This window comes from Cydia splendana, chromosome 21, assembly GCF_910591565.1.
Source record: "Cydia splendana chromosome 21, ilCydSple1.2, whole genome shotgun sequence".
In the NCBI taxonomy this organism is placed as follows: Eukaryota; Metazoa; Arthropoda; class Insecta; order Lepidoptera; family Tortricidae; genus Cydia; species Cydia splendana.
Genome location: NC_085980.1, coordinates 12698035 through 12724802, shown reverse-complemented (window position 1 = coordinate 12724802; position 26768 = coordinate 12698035). Strand labels below are relative to the sequence as shown.

At 38.6% G+C, this 26768-nt stretch overlaps 1 protein-coding gene across 1 annotated transcript; it reads left to right on the top strand.

The window, feature by feature from the left end:
* Positions 1-7586: 7586 nt before the first annotated feature.
* LOC134801031 (serine/threonine-protein kinase pelle) lies at positions 7587-25086 on the top strand. The gene is made up of 10 exons (XM_063773534.1): positions 7587-7765; positions 10189-10411; positions 10699-10784; positions 11548-11628; positions 12130-12265; positions 13005-13139; positions 15352-15478; positions 16193-16351; positions 20395-20591; positions 24795-25086. The coding sequence occupies exons 1-10, from the start codon at positions 7649-7651 to the stop codon at positions 24965-24967; spliced, it is 1434 nt and encodes a 477-aa protein (XP_063629604.1). The 5' UTR covers positions 7587-7648; the 3' UTR covers positions 24968-25086.
* Positions 25087-26768: the final 1682 nt, after the last annotated feature.

The following is a 26768-nucleotide window of genomic DNA, read 5'->3' as shown; positions in this document are numbered from 1 at the left end:
TATTTTTATATAGACATGTGTACTTATTATTGATCAGTAAAGAACGTTTTAATTTCATGGCAGCGTGTTCGAGTTAAAGTACCTAAAGGAAAGTAACAATTTTAAAGGAGACGGTCAATTAAGGGTTCTATTTATAAAGGTTATTAACCTTAATCAATAATTTTACTTTACAGATTCCTTTAACTCAATAACGCTGCCGTGAAATTAAAACGTTGTTACTTATCAGTAGTACTTATTTATAAGCTCTAAAAACAAAAAAAAACAGTTTCAAAGTAAATTTCTGATAACTTTTTGTCAGTGCAAGCCTTATGGTTTCTTCTTGGCAACATTTTACATGAAAATGTTTTTGGTGGGTCTCATTATCACAATTTCCAATACTTTTTCACCTCAGCAGCTCGAACAAGGGTACTTTGCTTCTTAAAAACAGTGAGCAAAATGCGATTTTGCTCACTGAGTGAGACAAAATGTCATTCAAGTGATCTTTATAGTCAAATGTCATTTCAACATGCGGGGTCTAATACAAGTTCGATATACTTGGGTTCTATTATCTCTGTCCCTCTAGGTATGTTCTCACTGCTTAGGGTGAAAATTTTTGTGTACTACACGAGATCAAAGTTATTTACATCTCGTGCGCTTTTGAATCCCTTACTACGCTCAAGATTCTAAATTAGATTCACTCGCTACGCTCGTGAATCTATTATAGAATCTTTCGCTTGCACGGGACTCAAAATAAGCACTCGAAGAAATATCAAACTTTGATCTCTTGTTGTACAAATAACTATTGTTGCCTAACTTAATAAATTATTGTTTACAATACCTATCGACTTTATACCTACTTTACTGATCACACAATTTTAACGAAACAATGTTTTCAAGAAAATAATTCAATTAAGTGCGAGTCAAACTCGCGCACCGATGGTACCTACATTTTATTAAGTACATTATATATATTTTTTTTAATTAAGTTGTAACTGACTCATCATCATCATCTCAGATAAGCCATAAGATGTCCACTGCTGAACATAGGCCTTCCCCTTGGACCTCCATTCTGGTCGGAAGCGACCCGCATCCAGCGTCTTCCGACGGCCTTAACAAGGTCGTCTGTCCATCTTGTGGGTGGACGTCCTACGCTGCGCTTGCTAGTCCGTGGTCTCCACTCGAGCACTTTTCGACACCATCGGCCATCTTCTCTGCGCGCAATGTGGCCTGCCCATATATATATATATATATATAACATTTTCAAGAAGTCTGGTCGCTTGTGGTGAAAAAAAAATGTATGGAGAACAGAGTGGCCAACTTTCTTAAAAATAGTTTATCTAATACTGATTCTAAAATGGTATCACACATGCTATTTACATTTCTACAAATAAAGATATGGCCTAGATGGTGTTTAAAGTGAAGTATGGTGCTAACTAGTAAAAAAAACAAAAGTGCGATTATCTCGAAAACCACGAAACTTTTACTAGACCTATAAGTGCATTTTCTGGACCAGCCTAAGCTGCCCTGTCGATGGTTAGAAGGTTGTCCATTAATTACTGGACATTCTGTATAGAGATGTAACTAACCCAAATCGATAGTCACAGCAAGCGATTACGATTGGATGGCACGTAGACTGAGGTATCGAATTGTGACGTATAATGATTTTTTATTTGCGATTTAAATAAAGCTAGAATTATATGGTTTTCGCGCAAGGCATTTAATACACCGACCGAGTAGGTCGCACCCATCGTCAAAATCTAAACTAACTGGGGATCTATTTTAAAGTTTATTTATGTTATTTCTGTGTCAAATTTGTTGTCTGTTAGGTGACGATAAATATATCCATATTTACAGTTGATTATCCACCTTTTCCTTATTTTTATTAAAAGAAAAATGAAAAATTCATATCGATTTACTCGATTACGATTACTCGACTACCGATTCATAAAGGTGGTGTCCGGCTAGCCCTAAAATTAAAAAAAAGACGTAGAACGTAAACGTTCGTAGTGCAATTGTTTTCCTTTGTGATTTCGATGTGCGAGACATTTTACGTTGTATTGCTGTTGTGAGTGACAGATGTCAAATAACGCAAATAAATATGCACACAGTATATGTCGGTGACTTTAGTTCGTCTACGGATCTCCTCATTTCTGATTTGATCACGCAGAGAAACTCCGAGCATAGCCCTCTCCATAGCTCGTTGAGCGACTTTGAATTCTCAGATGAGGCCGATAGTGAAAGACCACGTAACTGACTGAATAACACAAAATATTAAAAAAAATTGTCTTATACCCGCCTTATTTTGAACTCCCTGTAATCACACCCCGTATTCCGCACCCTTCACAAATAATCTGATTTAGTAAAGTTTACTAAATGTTTTTTTTTATGATCTTGATCGCGTAATAATGTGTAAAACCCAAAATAGCGTCTTAAAACGTATTAATTTTTTTATAATGTGATCTTATTAAGCATTTATATGAGAAGAGCGACAACAGTTTACGATAGTTATTTATAATTTTTTTTTCGTTTTCAATAAAGAAGGAAGTTTGAGAAAATTTTGTTAATTAACAATTGCCTAAATAACTTTAAGATAAATTTCTACAAGTAGTACATTTATTGACATGTTTTAAATACACCATAATTTTTTTTTAATTTTCAATGAATATTTAATACCTTTAAAATTATATTGAATGTTACGTAATCGCTTTTTCACGCCGAAAATGAGGCGTGGAGGACTGTGTTCAGCGTTGAATAAAAAGTATAAATAATGGAGATACAGTCCTGCAAGTATATAATGTTGTATTGGAAATATCCTCCTCTTTAATAATATTAACTAGATTTTGCCCTGTGCGCGGGGCCCGAGGGCCCCGCGGTACGCGTGTTGTTTGCTGTTGGTGCTGTTGTTGACGTGTTGTTGTTACTGTTGTTTGTGCTGTTGTAACTATTAACCTAACCCACTTTTCTGGTAGCAGTCCGTTTCTGTAGGGTTCGCAGTTCTAACCTAACCTAACCCACTTTTCTGGTAGCAGTCCGTTTCTGTGAGGGTCGCAGTTCTAACCTAACCTAACCCACATTGTTGGTAGCAGTCCATTCCTGCTGTTGTTATTGTTGTGTAGTAGTTTGTTTTCCAAAGGGAGAAATAAATAAAGTTGTACTTTTGATAGAAAGAAAAGATCCGCATGCGAGAACTTCATTCCCGCAGCTCGGCCTTCGGCCTCGCGTGCTTGGGAAATCGTAACTTTTCCTATTGGGTCGTGTTTCAGCTCCAACTTCCTCCACACGTGTGACGCTTCGGGCCTTCGGCCCAACGCGGAGCTCGGCCTTCGGCCTTCGCGAGCCTTGACGCTTCGCCGTCGGGCCTTCGGCCCGCCGGCTCCGCTTATCAAGAAAGTTGACTTTGTAGGACGTTTGGAGGAACTGCATTCACGCAGCTCGGCCTTCGGCCTCGCGTTTTGGGAGTCGGGGTGGAGGCTCCGGGCCTTCGGCCATCCACTGGGGTCGGCCTTTGGCCTCCTTGCCTGAAGCTCGCCCTTCGGGCTCGCTTAACACACTTTTTGTATAGGATTTTGCTTTGTTCGTCATTCCCGCAGCTCGGCCTTCGGCCTCGCCCAAAATTACTGGGGGTGGAGCATGCTTGGACATTCGAGATAAAGTTCCGGGCCTGACGGCCCTCCGCGGGGTCGGCCTTCGGCCTCCCAGCCTGAAGCTCGCCCTTCGGGCTCGCCTAACCTACTTGGAAATTTGAATTTGGCCCGTGTCCGCCGCCATTCTGGATTTTTCCAAAAATTTTTTTTCACATGGTAATTTTGGGCCCCCAAGCTCGCCGCATGTCAAATCTCAGCGCGCTCGGACCAACTTGAAAAAAATTAAAAAAAAAGTCGGCCTGTTTGAAAATGTTTAAATGCAGTTTGTTTTGTCTTGGGGCCCTCTATGACATTTGATCGAGCACCCCCCACCCATCTCGCACCGTTTAAAAGTTGCCATACAAAATTAAAATGACCATTATTTCCGCCATCTTAGATTTTTTCCAAAAAATTTTTTTTTCATAGGAATCTAGAGGCCTTTATCTTTCGCCATGCCAAATCTCAGCGCGCTCGGACCAACTTGAAAAAAATAAAAAATAAAGTCGGCCATTTTGAAAAAATTTAAATGCAGTTTGTTTTGTCTTGGGGCCCTCTATGACATTTGGTCGAGCACCCTCCACCCATCTCGCACCGTAATATGAATACTTTTTGAGATATTGGGGAAATTAAAGATCTCTACTTTTTCCCCCTTTTTTTGCTTATAACTTTTGATATTTTGTGTGTGCCACTACACGCTTCGAATGCATTTTTCTAGGCATTATGACGAATCTAATGAGGTATCACACGTATTTTTAGGAGTATTATCTCTATTTTTCACCGTGTTCAGTTTCTCGAACAAGACTAATACAACCAAGCGCAAGATGAACTGCCTGTAGGCACCTTGAACTCTCAATTATATTTAATTCATGTCGACCGTGGTCAAATATTAAAATTAGTGATATGTATTTAGTTCTTAAATAATTGTATTGCGATATGCCTATTAGGGTAATTTTTTCAATTATTTCAATTTGACATTTTATATTTATTTAAATTTATGATTATGATGATGAATTTGCACGCTTGACGGGCGTGGCGCGTTGCATGCGATCCAAAGCCGGGCGCCTTCGGCACCCTCATACTAAAAGCGTAACACTATACATATATTGTAACGTCCCCATACTGTATCAATACAAATAAATAATTTCTGATTTTCAAAGGAGTCAAAGAGCACGAATTAATATAATCATTTTGCAGATCGGATGTAGGTATATCAGTAAAGGTGAAATACTGTAAATATATCATACTTACATACTCACAATTATATTATCTAGGAATATAATATTATTTACCTACATTGAAATTGGTTGCTGACCTAGTGAAAATACTGAAATATTTTAACTGTTGATGTAGGAAAGCTAGGCGCTTTCAAGCACCTCGTAAAGTATTAGATGCTTCTGTTATCAGAAAGTGTGTTTTTATAGCACTTAGTGACTTTTTCTTACGTTTCATATGGTTTGTTTCCCATTGTTTGTAAATGGTAAAATCACGTGACCGCGCGGAACATACTGACGCAGGTCCGTCCTCTACAAGCGCTGCCGCGCGACTGAAGAGGGCGTAAGTGCGTTCGCGAGTGATGGCGGTTGCGGATTTAGTAGGTATTGAAACATAGAAATTATTTTAATGATGTTACCGAGACAAAGTGATCCAAATCATCTAGATTATCTTATTACCTATACATTTATGTAAAAAACAAGTCAAAAAAGTTTGTATTGTAGCTCTGAGATTGATTTATTGTTAAAAAAAGGCGTAACTTTGGAATTTTTTTCTATCGAGCAAAGTTTATCTAATCATGTTTTTGAGATCCAAAACATATCTGCCAGATCCTTAAGTATAAGATATATTTTTTTCACAATTTTAAAACATTGTTTCTTATATTTCCGATGGATTCAAAAAACTGGTTCGCTTAGCTCGTACGGGAAAGGCACGCCTTAAGGGAAACTCACTAGATGGCATTTAAATCAAAAAGGAAAAACACAATGACATTGTAACAGTGTCCGTCACACGTGACGTCACGCAAGCGCCCTGCGCCGCCTAAACGAAACAGCAGGCTCAGGCATACATTTTCGTCGCGCGGTAGAAAGAGAGGGTTACGTCTTACGGCTTACGGTCACGTGACACCTGTTACGAGTTTAACATTTTTTCCCCATCACAAAAAGTGCTCAGCGCCGCTATAGGTAATACGATAGAAGTGCGAAAAAGAGGAAATTCGAAATGAGTGGCGATAAATTAAAACACGACCGAAGGGAGTGTTTTAAATCGACACGAGTTACGAATTACTTATTCGCACGTGTATCGTACAACGTTTTACAGTACATATGGCCCTTTAAACTTTTGACATCGCACGAAAAGGCCTATTTTACGCACTAGTGTAGTGCGGGAAAATAGGACCATATGTACTGTAATAGTACATTTCGATGCTAGTGCGGAAGGTATGTCATTACTTCACGAGTACCGAGATATCTTGGCACGAGCCGCAGGCGAGTGGCAAGACTCGGGACGAGTGAAGAATGACGTTTCCGCACGTGTATCGAACGACATTTTTTAATACAGTTGCGAAAAAATAAGTAAAATATTGTTAATCGTACACTAAACCAAAGTGGTAACAGTGACAGCTCGCTTAGACGTCGTCTTTAAGTATATTATATCTATGGGCGTTTGGCAGCTATTCCGTTCCATTCAGACAACTTATTAAGAACGGAATTTTCAATATTCAATATTAAAAAATAAACGTGTTATTATGATGAAGAGGTAAGTATTAAAATATGAAATATGTATATTTTTCACATTCTTACATTAACAGTAGGTTTTTCTGCTGATTACGACGTTTAAAGGAAACTAATATTAACACTCATCAATAAGTAGTCGTGAATTGGAACAAGTATAAATTTAAAAAAATTGGAAAAGTAAAAAGCACTAGTTCGAGATAACCAACTTTCCGCACGCTAAACAGCTACGTAAAGTAGCACTTTTTGAGCAACTGTATTAAAAAAGAAGTTTTCACTTCAAAAAAACTAAATCGACGATAAATATCTAGGACGTCTCGAAATATCGAGGCTAAGTACGTCAAGTACCTACTTTTCTACCTACTTTTGACACTATCATGGCCGTAATTCCGCTCCACACTCGTGCCCGAATCGCGGCGCGAATCCGCGAACGCGAGTGTGGAGTCGTTTTCGCAGATCAGCGAATTACAGCCTGGCAAAAAAGAGTAGAAATTAAAAAGTGGCAACACTGTAGTGTCGTCCCGTTCTCTTATATCACTGAAATATTATATATAGATGGTCAAGCAAATCTTGTCAGTAGAAAAAGGCGCGAAATTCAAATTTTCTATGAGACGATATCCCTTCGCGCCTACATTTTTCAAATTTGCCGCCTTTTTCTACTGACAAGATCTGCTTGACCAAGTATATGTTATATATATTGATTTGAAAGGGACGACACTACAGTGTTGCCACTTTTTAATTTCTACTCTTTTTTGCCAGGCTGTAACCCCAAACAGCAAAGCAAGTGACGCCGCAACAGAAAACTGCGTCACGAAAATGATTGTTATTTTAAATGTATATATATATATATATATATAATATATACATTTATTTTTTAATCAATCAATCAATCAAAGCATTTATTTTAAATGTATATATATATATATATATATATATATATATATATACATTTATAATAAATGCTTTGATTGATTGATTGATTAAAAAATAAATGTATTTATTTGTCAGAATATGGTACATTCATGGTGTTATGTCTACCATACCTGCATGCATGCGCTAGTGTCTCTCTCTCTATCTCTACATGTGTAAGTTACATGCGCCATGTGCAAAACTTTTTGAAATGCAAGTCGCATAAAAGGAATACATATTATTCGTTTTCGAACGTGCAAGGAGCTGTCAATGTCACTGTCAGTGTCATTTTATTTGTCATCGGTTCGTCGCTCAGCAGCCTGTTATTTTGTTCTTCAGTCACTGTCAGCGATTCGATTCCACTTGTTGATTATTTTGCGAAAGCGTAATCCATTCAAGTGTGTCAATGCAAAAATGTACATATACGAGCTACCGTTTGATATTAACAAGAAATTGTGTAGATTATTAGACAATGACGATATTTGGAAGGACTTGGCTGGCCGCATGAACTATTCCGCCTTTGATGTCAACGTAAGTACATAAATTTAGTATAACTATTCGGGATTTTCCCCGGTACATTATCGGATACTCGGAAATTACGTCCCTACTTTTTGTGAAACTGCGAGCTAAACCGGTTTCTACTGTATATTTAGGTTATTGTATAAGATTTGTTGTAGAAATCTAAGAATACATTCGTTCAGTTAATTTTATGGTAAGACCATATTACCTTAAGTAGTTGGCGTAGAGTTGTTTGGGCACGTTTACCAGCTAAATGGTTAAATATTCAATGGTTTCTGTTAAGAATATCATGCAGAAACCAAGAAATAAAACATTATATTATTTGTTAGGGTTCCGTACCCAAAAGGTAAAACGGGACCCTATTACTAAGACTTCGCTGTCCGTCCGTCCGTCCGTCAGTCTGTCTGTCACCAGGCTGTATCTCACGAACCGTGATAGCTAGACAGTTGAAATTTTCACAGATGATGTATTTCTGTTGCCGCTATAACAACAAATACTAAAAACAGAATAAAATAAAGATTTAAATGGGGCTCCCATACAACAAACGTGATTTTTGACCAAAGTTAAGCAACGTCGGGCGTGGTCAGTATTTGGATGGGTGACCGTTTTTTTTTTGCATTTTTTTCCGTTTTTTTTTTCATTATGGTACGGAACTCTTCGTGCGCGATTCCGACTCGCACTTGCCCGGTTTTTTTATTACTTGTTAATGCATTATGAACTATATGAAATTATGAACTATTTGGTCTAAGGCAAATAGTATGAATTCTTTATTAGAAATTCAACATAACAATAGCATGAACTTAAATTCAAACTTATTATACTTATAAGAGCAATATAAAAAATTCAACAAAATGTTGTAACCTCTTATTATCAAAGGTCGGCGGGGGTGAGCTATTTACCTTGTAATTTGACATGTCTTACGTCATATTATAAGGCAAATAGCTCACCCCCGCCGATCTCTGCTTATTATCATTACTAAAGAGAATTTGCAATAGAGGAATATTTTCAAAGTAAATTATATAGCAGTGGCGGCACGTCCATAAAAGCCGATTCCCATCGGCTTGCCTGTTTTTGGACATTTGAGCAGAGTTGTAAAGGAAATATGTAAGCCAAATTGGACGGCTTGCCTATGGATATGTTTGACGCGCCGCCACTGTTATATAGTCAGTACATTTAACAGATTTAAGACATATCATTGAAAGAATAAGGATCAAAGTAAAATGGTGTTCTAAAAATTGTTGATAGATGGCAGTAAATGTACTGAGTACATAATTGACTTTGACAATATTCCTCTAGTCTAATGTTGTGAGTGTTGTTTGTTACCTTATTTCTTATCTATTCAAGTATTCAGTAATTTATCCCAAGGTACAGTCGAGCGTAAAAATATGGGTGCACTCATCATACTCAAAAATATGTCCCATAGCTTTTATGTCAGCAAATTAAGAACTATAGAACATATTATGGTGTAAGTTGTATGCCCTCATATTTTTATACTTGACTGTATGTACATACATAGTCATCATGACTAATCTCCATACATCGGGGTTTTCGGTGCGGGAATGTTTTACACTAGCCAAATAACAGGTAAAAACTGTAAAAAACGATACTAATTTAACATTTCTAAGCACATTTGGACCTTACTACCTACGTTTAATTCATAGTTTGGTAATCATTTTATAATAAACAAAGTTATAAATACACGAAATCATTCCCGCACCGAAAACCCTGATGTATGCTTATCTCTGATAAGCAGAGATTGGTGGGAGTGAGCTACTTGCCTTAGAATATGACATAAGACATGTCAAATTATAATGTAAATAGGTCACCCCCGCCGACCTTTGCTGATAAGTATTTTATTGAAACAATTCACCGTGTTTTTTTTTATTTCCGTTAATTTCAAGGGTGCATTCCTGAGCTTAAATCAAGTAACTTTCTCAAAGACACCGATGTTCTAATTAAGTCCATTTCGGAGATAATCCATAATTTATTTTTTTCCTATAAGGCCTCTACAAGCGTGTACACTTGCCTTAGGGCCGGCTTACATATTGATTAGTGTTTAGAATGAGTTCATACATTTGCTACTAAACTTATTAGTACAATCTCGGTCGATTGATGTACGAAATGACATTGATATGTCACAGATTTCAATTGTTTGGTTGAGTTAAATGTAATGCCCGTGTTACAACAACGCTATATGCTACATTTAATTACTTTTTAAACAAAAAAAGAAACAAAAAAGAAAATAAAATTTTTTTTTTTTTTTTTAATTAACTATGCCATTTAGTTCTTATAAACGTACTTAACTATACTCCGAAGTTAACGGAATTCAATAAAAACACGGTGTATATTAAATAGGTAAAAGCTATTGAAATAAAAATGTAAGTCTTGCTTGATATGGTTAATTTTTCATTCAACTTAAAATTATTTTACTGTAGGAAATCGAGCAAACAGCGAAACGTCAAACAACATCACCGACAAGCTTACTCCTCATACGTTGGGGCCAGTTCAACCACCGGGCGGAGGAGTTACTAGTACTGCTGTACCGGATGAAACACTTCCCGGCGATGTCTTGCCTTATACCGGTGGTGGATAAGAAGTTTCAGAAGTTAGCGAATAAACATGATATTTGCGGCGCGGGGAATACTGCACCACTTGAAGGTAATATAGAACTGTAACATATTTGAAATGTATAAATTTTATAGGTTATTAGCCGGGTCTACACAGAGCGAGCATACGCGCGAGGTAATATCCTCGTGCACAAAATGGCCAGTGTAGACGTGCCTCTGTGTGGACCCGGCTACTTACAGTTGCTGTGTGTGGATTAAAAAAGTAGATTAAAAAATAAATTATGGCTAATTTTTGTTAGAAAAATTCAGCCTTGCTGCTCTAAAAGGTTCTATATAATTCGTATTTTGTTTTTATTGTCTTTCATTTTTATGTTACAGAAAACTTGAAAAGGCACAAAACAGCAACAAAAAGTGAGAGTATACCTCTACCTGTGATGTTAATAGAAAACAAAGGCCAAGTTAAGGTAAATTAGGTCACCATATTTACTAATTATTTTGTGCAATAATTAGTTTATTTTTACTAAGAATAGTATTTAAGATTCCATGTAACCTAATTGACTTGTAATTAATTAACCATAATTGATAAACTTTTATTGTTTAATTTAACAATAACAAATAATATTTCTTATAATTTTACGGTGAACTCAGTAATTTCCATGAACTTACACTAAAAAGATGGGTACATGTACAATAGCGACCTTAGAGCAACTGCCACATATCTAATATATAATGACTACATAAAATGTTTGCATAAGTTTTTACATAATGTCAATATCCAAGCAGAAAAATCAGGACTACGTTTACGTTTGTACCTATCCTCCTAGCCTAGCCATACAAATAAAAACTTTCCACTGAAATTCGAACCTAAAATGCAGGAAATAGAGTTGATTTTGCGTGGTTTAAAAATTGAACGAAACAAAGCAAAAGCGACTCTGTTCCAATTGAATATGATTTAGATTTCATCGGACTGAAGGAGTACTATAGGACCTTGGGCCTTAGGAGGCTAAGGAGAAGTGATCGTCCCCTTTCCTCTTAAACATGAGGTTTTTGTGCTGCCCTGCACACTTAGCCGGGTCCACTCTCCTTCGGCCGAGGCGCTGCGGCTCGAGCGAGACACGTCTACACTGGCTGTTTTGTGCGCGAGGAAATTGCCTCGCGCGTTTGCTCGCTCTGTGTGGACCCGGCTGTTCATGCACACTCCCTATAATTATATTATACGGTTTACAGGACGCCCACATGGTGCCTTTGCCAGTTTCAAACACAAATGGCCGCACCACGACAGCGGAGTCAAGTACCGACGTGTCGATGGTAATTCTGAAACTTTGCTTACTTACAAATAGACAGAAACAGATGCCTTTTCCTCATCATTCTAACTAAGAGAACCTCACTAGATAATTATTAATTAAAAATGTTGGAGACAATTTTACACAGAACCAAACCCCAAACAAAAGAATATGGAATTTCCTAGATTCAATGGGCATTAGTAATGAACTTTAAAGTGTCGCCACAATAGATTGCTGCTTGGTCGACGTGGCACTCAAAAGGCCCACAACACACAATGATAATAACCCCAAACTAAGTCAAGCATGCACAAATGTAGTGCATAATTGTTTTCCATCGTATTTTCCCGGAAACGTTCGTATTTGTCATGCTACTTCAGTCAACTTCAGTACTTTTTGTTCCAAGAGTCCAAGACTGACTAAAATAGCAAGACACGTTCGTACGTTTCCGTGAATCTTCTGTACCTAGTACTATTATTTATTCTGTGCTAGAAGGCCGTTAATTGTTATTTATTATTGGTTTCACCAGGACGCTGGTCCCGTAGAGGATGAGCTGATGAAGACCACGATCCCCGTGATGCAGTACAGAGACCTCGAGGAAGCCACGGGCAACTGGTCTCAGAACAACCTGCTCGGCAGAGGAGGGTTCGGGCAGGTGTACAAAGGTAAGGAGATGTCTCGTGTAAGTTAGCTACCACTCCGTCGGTGGATTGAGGCATGAGTGACAGACGTTTACTAATTTTTAACGTAACTTACACCATAAAAGCGTTTTCACATTGCCCGATCCGATAAAGCATGTCGGATGGAAGTAAAATACAAATACAAATAATTTATTGAGAAAAGTATAGTACAGTGGTTGTTCTTAAAGACTAAGAATTTATATAGAGACAAGTGGTTTACAAATGCCTGAACTAGGATTCCCTGTGTTTCAGGCAGCGAAGGACAATATTAATTTATTTTTAATTATTCACTTAATTATAAACTATATGAATTACACTATAAAATGTAAGACATATGTCTTTTTTTGTATTTATTTATTCATCTAATAAATCATTATATTACTAAAAACTATAGATAACGCAAAAAAGCCGGACTTGATGCCATATGGCACTCTCCTGTAGCTGTTTTTCTCATAAGCGCCTTCCAACATCCGATATCGGAAGGGCGTTTCCGATAATTTTAGCCATGTCGGAGCCCCCCGTCAGCTGTCGGGCCGATAATATTTGTTTGTGTGCGTATGTGTAGGCATAATGCGGGTTGTAGTGTGCGTGACCGCTGGCGACGGCGCCCGGGCGCGCCCCCGCGGCCTGACTACGCGGATGTAGGATCCCACATCCGATATCGGATCGGACAATGTGTAAACAGTCTAATTTACTTCGCATTAAAGTTCATTTTCCTTTGCAGGTGAATGGAAACTCCTGCCCGTCGCTGTGAAAGTTCTCAGCAGTAAAGACAACCACAAGGAGCTGATCAGAGAACTGACCAGCGACCAGTTTAGACATGATAACATATTGCCCTTGTATGGGTACAGCGTTGGAGGTAATACGCTGTTGTACATTTGTTTTTCAAATATATTTATAAACTAGACGGGCCCGCAGCTCCGCTCGCGTAAATGAAATAAAGAGTTCGTCTTATGTTTAGTTAAATACCGACATTATTATGTATTCAACCCTGCCATGGTTTAAAACTGTGATAGGGATTTCTTATTTGTAGCCGTTATTTGGATAACTCAATTCGCAAATTTGTCAAAAAATGATGTGATTTGATAAAAGGCAAGATTGTATATTTTCATCTACACGTATTTATTTAAAACTTGTTTCAAGATAAAATTATTATTTGTTCTTATAAGCCTAGTTGCAAAAACGTTCATTAGATTAATTTTCGCCTTAAGACGAATATGGACGACCACCGCCCTTAAATCGCCTTTTTATACAAACATAGGTAGTCTAGCGATACACACGTAACATAGCGATAGCTCTCGCCAGTCGCCATGGCCGAGGTTGAGCAGGTCTTGAGCAACTACGTCGTTTCAGCGGTACCTAGGACGTCCACTCGGGCGTCTCCCATTTTGTTGTCCCAAGTACGGGCTCTCTTCACGGCATACGTCGTTTCAGCGGTACCTAGGACGTCCACTCGGGCGTCTCCCATTTTGTTGTCCCAAGTACGGGCTCTCTTCACGGCACGATCCTCTCCCATTCTCTCTAAGTGTCCGAGCCACCACTGAATTTAGCCGCTTTTGTCTCTCAATATTTCGCCACGATATCGGACCACATCCTTATTTCTATGGCAACAAAATTATATTACGATATTTGGCTTTAGTTTACTTTAACTTACGGATTATTTGGTCTAATCTGTAGCACCGCCAAACGAAAGCAACCGAGAGTTGCCGAGAAATGGCCGATGTCGTAAAATGAAGATTGTTATGACAATTTCTTTTCCTTATTGTAAATTAAATACGCATCGGAAGCGACAGTTTTTATGCTCTAGTTCTATTCCCATATGTAGATAATTGATTTGAACAGGTTTTTCTTATCATACGTGCGTCGTATTCGAGAAACGTGTCAAAAACTTTTTTAGAAATTTGTAAGGCGCCATCTCGCTTCTTCCCTCGTTTTTTATCCCGTTCTGGTTTTTCAATTTTATATATATGATGTTCAGCTTCAATAGCCATTTGGTTTTTTCTATTCATAAATTACGTCATTTCAAATTGGGAGGGGGGGGGGGGGGGTCTGGACATCGGATGATGGTAGCATGACGTAGGAGGAAATGGGGTCATTTGAAGCATCATTTTTGTATGATTTTAGGGCGGGGAGGTCGGGTTCTTGGCCCTGAATGTGTTAACATGCAATGTACAGTCAACTGTCAAAATATGGGTGTAGACAACTTACTCAAAAATATGTCCCATCGTTCTTAATTCGCTGACATAAGGGCTATGGGATATTTTTACTCTTGACTGTACCTAACCACCTAACTAACTATATGTATATATGTATATGTATGTTCGACGACCGGTCTGGCCTAGTGGGTAGTGACCCTGCCTGTGAAGCCGATGGTCCTGCGGGCTCAGCACGGTTCCATTTTTATCGACTATCACTATGCGCGTCCCTTTCGCACTTACATACTTGTTAGAACGTGACAGGCATGGTGACAAGGGATAAAAACGCGACCGTGCTAAGCCGCCTGGGTTCGAATCCCAGTAAGGGCATTTATTTGTGTGATGACACAGATATTTGTTCCTGAGTCATGGTTGTTTTCTATGTATTTAAGTATTTATATATTATATATATCGTTGTCTGAGTACCCTCAACACAAGCCTTCTTGAGCTTACTGGGGGACTTGGTCATTCTCTGTAAGAATGTCCTATAATATTTATTTATTTATAAAAAAAATGTATGTGTCAAATTTTGCAAGTTTTTGTCCCACTTCCTGACTTCCAATGAAGCTGAAAATTTGCATACCTACTTATGTATGTCGGGTGACAATGCAATATTATGGTACCATCGAGCTGATCTGATGATGGAGACAGGAGGTGGCCATAGGAACTCTGTGATAAAAAAACGAAACCTAATTGTGTTTGGGGTTTTTATAATTGTCTCAATGAGTATTAGTTACCCGTGGAAAGATAAGTACAGTCAGCGATAAAAGCTTGGACCAAAAATGAAATATTTGCCAAAAACTTATTATTTTATAAAAATAACATCAATGCTAAGAGAAACTTGCGCTCTTTACTAAAATATAGTTTTATTCTCAGGTCCAAAAGTGTGTTTAGTGTACCAACTGATGACGGGAGGGTCTCTGGACCACAGGCTCAAGTGTACGACGTACCACCCCCCTTTGACGTGGTGCCAGCGGTACATGATAGCGCAGGGCGTTGCTAGGTAAGTGTAACATATACGTATAGAGTAGCCGACCGTCGACTGGGGTGAATAGAGGTGGCTGGGGTGAATAGGGACAAAACTTAAAATGTGACTTACCTGACAATTTGTTTAAAAAATACCTACACCAGTTGTATCATACAAAATCTACTATTACTATCAATCGAATGGTGCAATTTGTGTGGGTATTTTTTAAGAAATTTTCAGGTAAATTACATTTTAAGTTATGTCCCTATTCGCCCCAGCCATCCCTGTTCACCCCAGTTGACGGTAGTTATAAAACACCTACAACCTGAACCAATTAAGAACATTTTTTTGAAATGTAAATGATCCTTCCGCCTTTACGCAATATCACAGTGTAAAAAGTAACAGTGGACCGACGCCTTTGATGTTTGCGTAAATGCCGACACCGCACAAGAACACAGTAGTCAGACTTACACAACTACCCAAGACTTACACTTGACTTCCTATAAGACACGCTAGCCCTGTGAGTAGTACCGAACTACTAACAATAGCGATGTATGCAGCTCGGGTGCGCGCATGTTGCGGAATTTCACTGGAACAATTTTTTTCATACTACGTATATACTATACACGAGAATAATAGCGCCCTCTTGACAATGCTTATATATTACTGGTCAGTGGTCAGGATTTAATACCTAGTTACTAGTTTTTAGCTAGAGTTTTTCAATAGTGACCCTCACATTTTACATTTCAGGGGTCTGTCCTACCTCCACACGATGTGTCGCCCCCCGTTAATACACGGGGACATCAAACCGGCCAACATACTTCTGGACCAGTGCACTATGCCCAAGATCGGAGACTTCGGGCTGGCGCGGCGAGGCACACACGCCGATCGACCGCTGCTTGTGTCAAAGTAAGTAATTTCAACCTTTCGGACTTTTATTTATTTTTTACTTATTATGTTTATACTTTACAGGCCCAATGCCCAATAATATTTAGTACAATCCCGGCATAATAAATAGTTTTTAGGGTTCCGTACCCAAAGGGTAAAAACGGGACCCTATTACTGAGACTCCGCTGTCCGTCCGTCCGTCCGTCCGTCCGTCCGTCCGTCCGTCCGTCCGTCCGTCCGTCCGTCTGTCACCAGGCTGTATCTCGTGATCTGTGATAGCTAGACAGCTGAAATTTTCACAGATGATGTATTTCTGTTGCCGCTATAACAACAAATACTAAAAACAGAATAAAATAAAGATTTAAGGCGCTCTTATACTCGAGTTTTACGTTTTCAAGGGGGTGAAGCAGACGCGTGGTAGAGCGGGCAGGCGGGCGCCCCGCGCGGCGCACCGCACCATTCCCGCGCAGCACGTCTACGTCCTTATTCTGACGACATCGGTATTCTGAATTATCAGTTCCGGGATTTTTAGTTCGGCAATTAATATTGAATAAGATTTATTAGTAAATTCGAATTTTGATGAGTACTTAATGAAATTAAAAACCGGACAAGTGCGAGTCGGACTCGCCCACCGAGCCCACCGAGGGTTCCGTACTTTTTAGTATTTGTTGTTATAGCGGCAACAGAAATACATCATCTGTGAAAATTTCAACTGTCTACGGTTCGTGAGATACAGCCTGGTGACCGACGGACGGACGAACGGACGGACAGCGGAGTCTTACTAATAGGGTTCCGTTTTACCGTTTGGGTAGGGAACCCTAAACATGGTAGGTAAGACGGTGAGTGTACCTAAATAATTATTAATTATATACAATATGAGTGTATACTTGACTGTTCATGTTTTTGTAAAAATCGATTTCGACTGGCAAAACATATTATTTTTTGGCAACCGGGCTTTTTAACCTAATTAGACCTCGCTGAATCCGAAATTGCCGGTTGCTTGATCGAATTCTTGACTGGAAGTGAGATAGTTGATATTAAAGGTCCCTTTTTTTAGTTTTTCGTAAATAACTCTTAAACGGTGGCGCATAGCAAATAATTTTCTTAAACATAAGTAATCTGCATAAAATTGCCTACAAGAAAGATTCTGTACAATTTTTCGCTAGGATCAATATTCAAAGAGATATTAAGGCGGGAAAGTTAATTATAATCACTTTTTGAAGGTCTCTTTTTTTAGTTTTTCGTAAATAACTCGTAAACGGTGGCCAATATAAAAAAAAATTGTTAAACGTTAATAATCGACACAAAATTTTCAATAAAAAAAGATTTAGTACATTTTTAGCAGGGATCAATATTTAAAAAGATAATAAAGAGGGAAAGTTAATTATAATAAATTCTAAGGTTCCTTGTTTTTATTTTTTCGTTAATAATTTGAAAAGTATGACTCATAGCAAAAACAAATTTTACACAAATAATAAACATAGAATTTCCTACAAGAAACATGTAGAACAGTTTTCGCTAGGATCAATATTTAAAAAGACAAAGCATCCGGTAAGTCAATTATAATCAATTTTAAAGTCCCTTTTTAGTTTTTTGTAAATAACTCGTAAACAGTGTCCCATAGCAAAATAGGTTTTTTTGAATAAATAATCTCCATAAAATTTTCTGCAAAAAACATCTGAACACTTTTCTCTAGGATCAATATTTAAAACGATATTAAAGGGAAGAAAGTTAACCACAATCAGTTCACAGGTCGCTTTTTTTCGTAAATAACTCGTAAACGGTGCCCCCGTTGCAAAAAAATATTATACATAAATATTGAACATAAAATTGTCCACAAAAAAGGTTTTGTACACTTTTTCGCTACGATCAATATTTAATGAGGTATTAAAGGGGGTAAGTTAATTATAATCAATTTCCAGGTCCCTATTTTAAGTTTTTCGTAAATGACTCGTAAACGGTGGCTCATAGCAAAATAGGTTCTTAATGTTAATTAACCCCCCTTGGCTACAAAGTGGCCTCCATGTTTAAAATTCATTTGTTTACGTAAGATGTCCGTCTTTGGGTCACGAATTTACATGTGTGTACCAAATTTCAAGTTAATTGGTCCAGTACTTTTGAAGAAAATGGGCTGTGACAGACGGACAGACAGACAGACAGTCGCACGAGTGATCCTATAAGGGTTCCGTTTTTTCCTTTTTAGGTAAGGGACCCTAAAAACTAAAAAAGTGACATGTGAATTGATTGTAATGAACTTTCTTCCTTTAATATCGTTTTAAATATTGATCCTAGAGAAAAGTGTTCAGATGTTTTTTGCAGGAAATTTTATGTAGATTATTTATTTATAAAAACCTATTTTGCTATGGGACACCGTTTACGAGTTATTTACAAAAAACTAAAAAGGGACTTTAAAATTGATTGTAATTAACTTACCGGCTGCTTTGTCTTTTTAAATATTGATCCTAGCGAAAAGTGTTCTACATGTTTCTTGTAGGAAATTTTATGTTTATTATTTATGTGTAAGATTTGTTTTTGCTATGAGTCATACTTTTCAAATTATTAACGAAAAAATAAAAACAAGGAACCTTAGAATTTATTATAATTAACTTTCCCTCTTTATTATCTTTTTAAATATTGATCCCTGCTAAAAATGTACTGACTGTTTTTTATTGAAAATTTTGTGTAGATTATTAATTTTTACAACATTTTTTTTATATTGGCCACCGTTTACGAGTTATTTACGAAAAACTAAAAAAAAGGAACCTTTTAATATCAAATATCTCACTTCCAGTCACGAATTCGATCAAGCAACCGGCAAATTCGGATTCAGCGGGGTCTAATTAGGTTAAAAAACCCGGTTGCCAAAAAGTAATATGTTTTGCCAGTAGAAATCGATTTTTACAAAAATGTGACCAGTCTAATTTATTCATTTTGATTAATTTTATAGCCTTTTAAAATATGTTTACACAATTTATCAATCGTGACTGAATTTCGGATTGGTTAGATGGGTGTGTGCCTTTGCTGCCCAACTTGTTATAAAATGACAATATGACGGACGAATGTCTGAAATGTCACCGTATTTAAGAATTATTTTGCTTTTCTTCGTAAGTATGTTGAAAAACATTGTGTGTATAACATATTTGCATATTTATACTGTGATTACCCATTTTATGAAACGTCCGCTAAACTAGCACAGGTCCGACGCTGACAGTGGTCACGGGCGTACTGGCGTGAGGAATAGGCGCAAGGTATTGCCGCGTAGGGTGTAATTTAGTAGGCAAAATGTTTAATTCATCAAATGATGAATGAAAAAATTAACGTATCGATAAAAGGACAAGCAATAATGAAGATTTACTTAAAAGCTATCGACTGAAGTAAGTTTCATATACATTTTCGTCCTAGTACTTCTAACATAAGGAAAAAGACAGTGTTAGGCATGTTTTCAACTTAAGATTTTATCGAGAAAATAATGAGCCGTCGTGTTTCTGACAAGCAATAACGTAGTTCAAGGACTGAAGTTATACATACTAGAAAATAATGCATGATATCCTTGTAAAAGTCTGTAAATATGGTGACAAAAAAATGCATTTTACTACACACCGCGCCTTAAGTGGGGTTCCCGTACAACAAACGTGATTTTTGACCGAAGTTAAGCAAACGTCGGGCGTGGTCAGTACTTGGATGGGTGACCGTTTTTATAGATAATGGTACGGAACCCTTCGTGTGCGAGTCCGACTCGCACTTGGCCGGTTTTTCAATTGAGCAAGCTAATTATGTCACTTTTGTTCTTATCCAATTTTTTACCGGACTAATTAATAAGGCGTCTATCTCCGCTATTGTTGCACCATTTAGGGTCCTAGCTAAATTGGTTGTTCAATACTTACGCTATAGAATCTCCAATTTACCAAGAACCCTAAATGGCATAACAATCCTGTGCTAAAGCGAAGTGTAGCGATTGGGCTAATTTCACTAAACTAACCGTTATTCATTATAGTTCACTAAAGCGTTGTATAATGAACTCATTATAGTTGAGTTGGGAGTTACAAAAGTATTTTTTTTTTCAGGATCCACGGCACCCGCCCCTACATTCCAAACGAGTATCTCCGCTCACACAGAATATCTCCAGCAGTGGACGTATTCAGCTACGGCGTGGTGTTATTTGAAATGGCCACCGTACAGAAACCTTTAGATCCGGATCGACGGAAGGAGTTGCTTAGCGATTATATGCACTCGAAGGCCCAGCAGCAGGGTTTCGACATGGGTAAGTGATTAACCTATATAGGTTCTATCCGACAAAGAGCAACCGGCCGCCCGTATTTCTAGCGAGGACCGATTGACTCACACAAATGATACAACATAGAAAAAAAAAACTTTTTGACGCCAATGACGGATATATCCGCACCGTAGGTCCAACGCCGAAGACGGATTAATCCGGCACAGACCACTGAGCAACAATAGACCTACGTGCATATGCATAAAGTTCAACTTCAGTTTTGACACTTCGGAGACGTGGCGTCTGAGTAACAACTTTTGTGTTTGACACGGTCTCGAAAAGGTTAATACTTGGGAAAGTTGTGGAAAGAGCGCACCTTTCGGATGCTTTAGGCCTTCGGCCTCGGTGCTCGGCCTTCAGCCTTCGCATTAGGACACTTGTACCAGTGGGTTGACATTGGACCTTTCGGGCACTCTCGGCTCCGTTCGGCTCGGCGTTGCTACGAGCCATTATTAGGGTTGGCAAAACTAGGCGTGCACAACCACAGATAAGATAACATAGAGGTACAATAATATAGAGAAGACACGGGGGAGGGGCCAAATGACCGAACGAGATACACTTATAGAACTTTCAGTAGGAGTAGCAGAGAAAGCGGTACTATTGCTTGTCCTTGTCACAGTCTCACTTTTTGTTTGTTCCCCACCTTTTTGTTAGTATGGGCTATGGTGGGCAACAAATAACCCGACCGAATTACGTAGATTGTTTTTGGTATATTGTCAGGAATGTTAAAACGTGTTTTTAATATTGTCGCATTGCGTATGTTTTGTCCCTCACGGAGGCACGCGCACACCACTTCTATAGGATGCTACTTCTATGTAAGATAAATTACTTGAGATATGATAACCCTAACTAGTCGAAAAGGATAGTGCCATACATTAGAAAGGGACAACTTGATTGATGAACTGAATCGCTGTCAAACTTCGCTTTTGTAGGAAGTGTTATTTCCGTACGGTAGTAGGTATAGTTTGTCAAGCAATTTCCTTCAGTAGAAAAGAGCGGCAAATTAAAAAAAAAACTGTAGGCGTGAAGGGGTATCTTCCCAAAGAAAATTGGAATATTACTTTTACTACCGACAAAGTTGTTTGACCGATTACTCTATTATTTATTCTGTGCTTGTACCAAGTATTGTTCTGTGATAAAGTAGTAACCTCCCGTAGTTCGGCCTCCGGCCTCACGTAAGCATGCCGCTCCAGGACCGGGTCGCTTTGAGGCTTCGGCCCTACGGCCTTCGCAAGAGCTGTCCACATACAACCACACCACATTTTCCCTGATTTGTTTACGCACATTTTTTTGTAATATGTGGCTTTCCATAAGAGAAGGGTCCTAATGATTCATGTGCAATAAGAACCTTTCTATCAGAATTTCTGATAAAAACCGGTTAAGTGCGAGTCGAACTCGCGTCCCAAGGGTTCCGTACTGCACTCATTTTCGAACGAGCGAGCAAAGCCAAGTTCTTACATTCAACTTACTGACAACACACGGCTGGCCAGGGGCACGGCCAGACATTTCCATGTTTTTTAACTGAGCTGTCAGAGGATGGTTAGTTACGCAATAACTATAGTAAATTTGTTTAATTTTAACCAAAATTTTGTTCAAGTGTTATGTTAAGCATAGTGCCTATATTCTTTTTGCGTTGGTTGAGCGTTTCTCTGTTATTTCAAGATAATGGGTGCGCCAAAGTTCATATAAAATTGCAAATTCGATAATTGAAACTCCGAAAATGTATCTCATACAATTTTACATCCTAAATGATCATTATACATTTTCATTTTAAACAATACTCATTGGAACTTCGAGTTCATTATATTCATAATGTTATTCTACATAAATATCTCTATTACTAAAATGTATGCATATATTATTACTCGACATATCGATTTCGACATATTTGATTTTATTTATAGCAGCATGCACCTGCAGTAGTAAATTCTAAATAAGAAAAAAAAAGACAAAAATAAACAGAAAAGTAGGTCAAGTCTGGTTAAAATCCTGCCAGAAAGGTGGGTTAGGTTAGTTTAGAACTGCGACCCTCACAGAACCGAAATGCTGCCAGAAAGGTGGGTTAGGTTAGCTTAGAACTGCGACCCTCACAGAACCGAAATGCTGACAGAAAGGTGGGTTAGGTTAGGTTAGAACTGTGACCCTCACAGAACCGAAATGCTGCCAGACAGGTGGGTTAGGTTAGGTTAGAACTGCGACCCTCACAGAACCGAAATGCTGCCAGAAAGGTGGGTTAGGTTAGGTTAGGTTAGAACTGCGAACCTCACAGAACCGAAATCCTGTGACCTTCACAGTGAGCGAGCGTAGCGAGAGCAAATGCTCCCGCCTTATTCTTCGAGAAATTCTTACAAATAACATTATGGGCACAGATACATTCTCAGTGACAACATTATGAGTAAAAAAAACGGAATATGTATCGTTATGAATAATGTAGGTAGTAGTACAAAAAACTATTAAAAAAATATATGAGAAACAATTTTCGGAGAAATGATGATTATGACTACGGAGCGGTATTATTAGAAATATTCGAATAATAAATTGTATATGAGCCAATATGGACCCCAAGATAACAGATATACGTCTGACACGGCAGTTCGGTCTTCTCATTTAGCTACTTAAACCAATTATTTGTTCTATGTTTGAGCACTAACCTCCTACAGCTCATCCTTCGACCTAGCGTGGAAGCGCACCTCTCTCGGATGCTTCAGGCCTTTTGGCCCCACGCAGAGCTTGGCCTTCGACCTTCGCACTAGCTATCCACACCACGTTTCACGTAAACAAGTGTGGTCGTGGCCCTGATACAGCCTACCCGCTATTTTTAATCTTAAGTCCGACTCACGCTTGACTGCAGACTTTTTATAGATTTTCCAGTAATCAACAGGTAAAGAACTATATTTCGTGTTTTTTCCAAAATTTAGGCCTGTAGTTTCAGATGATTGGACACTTAATACGACACGACCACTTCTTTAAAACTATCCTGGAGGGGCGGATAGGATACAAGCGGGGTAGAGGAAAACCTAGACGCAGCTTTTTAGAGCAAGTGAAAGAAAAAGTAGGGGTCTTGTCGTATCAAAAAGTCAAAAAGCTGGAACATACCCCACCGACAAGAGAATATCTCTTAAGTTAATGATAATGAGTTTCAGACGCTTGAAGTAGGTACTAATTTTGTTCTGTGTTTGAGCACTAACCTCCCGCAACTCGGCCTTCGGCCGCGCGTTTTTAATAGCCTCTGCGCTTCGGGCCTTCGGCCATAAGCGTAGCTCGGCCTTCGGCCTTCGCAATGGCTGTCCACACCACGTTTTACCTAAAACATTACGGCTGTGTCCCTAAAACAGCCCAACCGCGTTTTTTTCCTTAAGTCCGACTCACGCTTGACTGTAGATTTCTAATAGGTTTTCCTGTCATGTAGAGATGAAGAACTATTTTGTGTATTTTTTTCAAAATTTTATACCCAGTAGTATCGGAGTTAAGGGGGGGAATGGTCATTTGTTGCCTATTTTCTTAAATAACTTCTAAACTATTTAATTATTTAATATAAAATTATAAAAAAAATATATTTGAGATCCTGAAAATAAGCCCTTTCGTTTAATATATAACACGATATGGTTTGCAAAACTTTGTTTTTTAATTTTCTCATTTCCCCTCCAAAAGTGCCCCCTATGTTCAAAATTCTTTTGTTTTCATTACGTGTCCGTCTTTGGGTCACAGACTTGCATATGTGTACCAAATGTCAACTTAATTGGTCCAGTAGTTTTGGAGCAAATAGGCTGTGACAGACGGACAGACAGACGCACGAGTGATCCTATAAGGGTTCCGTTTTTTCCTTTTGAGGTACGGAACCCTAAAAAAGGGCCCTATTGCACATGAAGCGTAAGAAACCTTGTGTGTTGGAAAGCCACATATACAGGGTCATTTTTGGACCGTTAGCCATATTGTGCGAGGTGATTTAGGTAGCTAGGCCATACTAAACAACTTTTTCTATGGGACCAACTCCGAAATCACAAAAAATTTTTTGGCCGTTTTATAGATTTTGGTCGAGTGGATGTCGACGTTTTCTATGGGAAGGCCAAATTTTTTTTTTGGGATTTCGGGGTCGGTCCAATAGAAAAAGTTGTTCAGTAGGACCTACCTAATCACCTCGCACAATATGGCTAACGGTCCAAAAATGACCCTGTATATTTTTGTCCACAGCCACATTAGAAGACGCCAAGCTCATCAACACAGCGGAGTCGTTCCCCTTGCTGTGCCGCGCGGTCATCCGGCTCGGGCTCGCGTGCGCGTGGCAGGAGAGCGCGCGCAGCCCCGCCATGCCCGACGTGTACGCCGCGCTGCGCGCCATGCCCGTGCCCGAGGACTGGCTGTGACCACACACACACCTACTGACTTATGATGATGATGATATCCTGTTATCCCTCATCAGGGACATAGGGCTCTCAGAAGAGATTTCCATTTTTCGCGGTCCAGCGCGGCCTCCTCCAGCTCCCCGAGGCCTACTAACTTATATCAAAGATAATTTGAAATAGAGTTACTGTCGTGGTAAATTATGTAGCTACAGTACATTTACTGCCATCTTTCGACAGAAGATTAAAACTGTTTAGAACGCCATTTGACTTTGATCATTATTCTTTCACTGATATGTGTTAACTTGTTAAATATGAATGCCATCTACTCGAGAGGCTGAAGGTTATGGCGCCATTGCTCGAAAAGATTGCACCATACCTTTGGCCTACAGTATTATAAGTTAACTAGCTGTGCCCGCGGCTCCGCCCGCGTGTAATTCGGTCTGTGTCAGTAAGCAGCTAATTTCTAATCCTAATTTCTGTCCCTCTCCCCTGCTGGAGGCGGAACTTGAAGTAAAGTTGACATATGGATATGCTAGAGGACTGAAGTCCAGATAAGATATTTTACAATTAGGTACCACTAAATAAAACTACACTCCAAAATCAATAGTTTTATTCGCCCTTATTCAAATTCTACACGTGATTTAAACTTAGAGAATATAACCAAACGGAGTGGTCATTAACAGGCGTTCCCCTCTGTCGAAAATAGGCGGCCAAAAGTCAATCGACGTTTATCTGACATGGCTATGTTTACGTTACGTAGGTACACATTTTTCGATTTAAAAACGCAATTTGATAGACAGTTGTACATTTTTACTTTTAGTATGGAAATCAGTCACATCATTTTATCACGAAAATTGACAGTGCTGCAGCAGTAACGTTGCAACAGAGTAATGCTGCTGCAGTCCCCTCCCGAATGTCACCTTTATCATATCTTAGAAAGTAATTGAAAACGCGAGCGAAGCGAGCGCGAAAATTTTTCGATATAAAAAAAAACGCAATTTGATAGACAGTTGTACATTTTTACTTTTAGTACGGAAATCAGTCACATCATTATATCACGAAAATTTAATGTCACCTTTATCATATGTTAGAAAGTAATTGAAAACGCGAGCGAAGCGAGCACGAAAATTTTTCGATATAAAAAAACGCAATTTGATAGACAGTTGTACTACATTTTTACTTTTAGTACGGAAATCAGTCACATCATTTTATCACGAAAATTGTCAGTGCCGCAGCAGTAACGTTGCAACAGAGTACCTAAACCTAATGCTGCTGCAGTCGCCACCCGAATGTCACCTTTATCATATCTTAGAAAGTGATTGAAAACGCGAGCGAAGCGAGCGCGAAAATTTTTCGATATAAAAAACGCAATTTGATAGACAGTTGTACATTTTTACTTTTAGTACGGAAATCAGTCACATCATTTTATCACGAAAATTGACAGTGCCGCAGCAGTAACGTTGCAACAGAGTACCTAATGCTGCTGCAGTCGCCACCCGAATGTCACCTTTATCATACCTCAGAAAGTTATCGAAAACGCGAGCGAAGCGAGCGCGAAAATTTTTCGATATAAAAAAACGCAATTTGATAGACAGTTGTACATTTTTACTTTTAGTACGGAAATCAGTCACATCATTTTATCACGAAAATTGACAGTGCCGCAGCAGTAACGTTGCAACAGAGTACCTAATGCTGCTGCAGTCGCCACCCGAATGTTACCTTTATCATATCCTAGAAAGTTATTGAAAACGCGAGCGAAGCGAGCGCGACAATTTTTCGATATAAAAAAACGCAATTCGATAGACAGTTGTACATTTTTACT

Bases quoted from the DNA above. Each gene is read 5' to 3' on its own strand.
- LOC134801031 (XM_063773534.1), top strand. From the start codon at position 7,649: ATGTACATATACGAGCTACCGTTTGATATTAACAAGAAATTGTGTAGA. The intron at 12,266-13,004 runs GTAAGGAGATGT...TTTCCTTTGCAG, and splicing joins GTTCGGGCAGGTGTACAAAG to GTGAATGGAAACTCCTGCCC. The intron at 13,140-15,351 runs GTAATACGCTGT...TTTTATTCTCAG, and splicing joins GTATGGGTACAGCGTTGGAG to GTCCAAAAGTGTGTTTAGTG.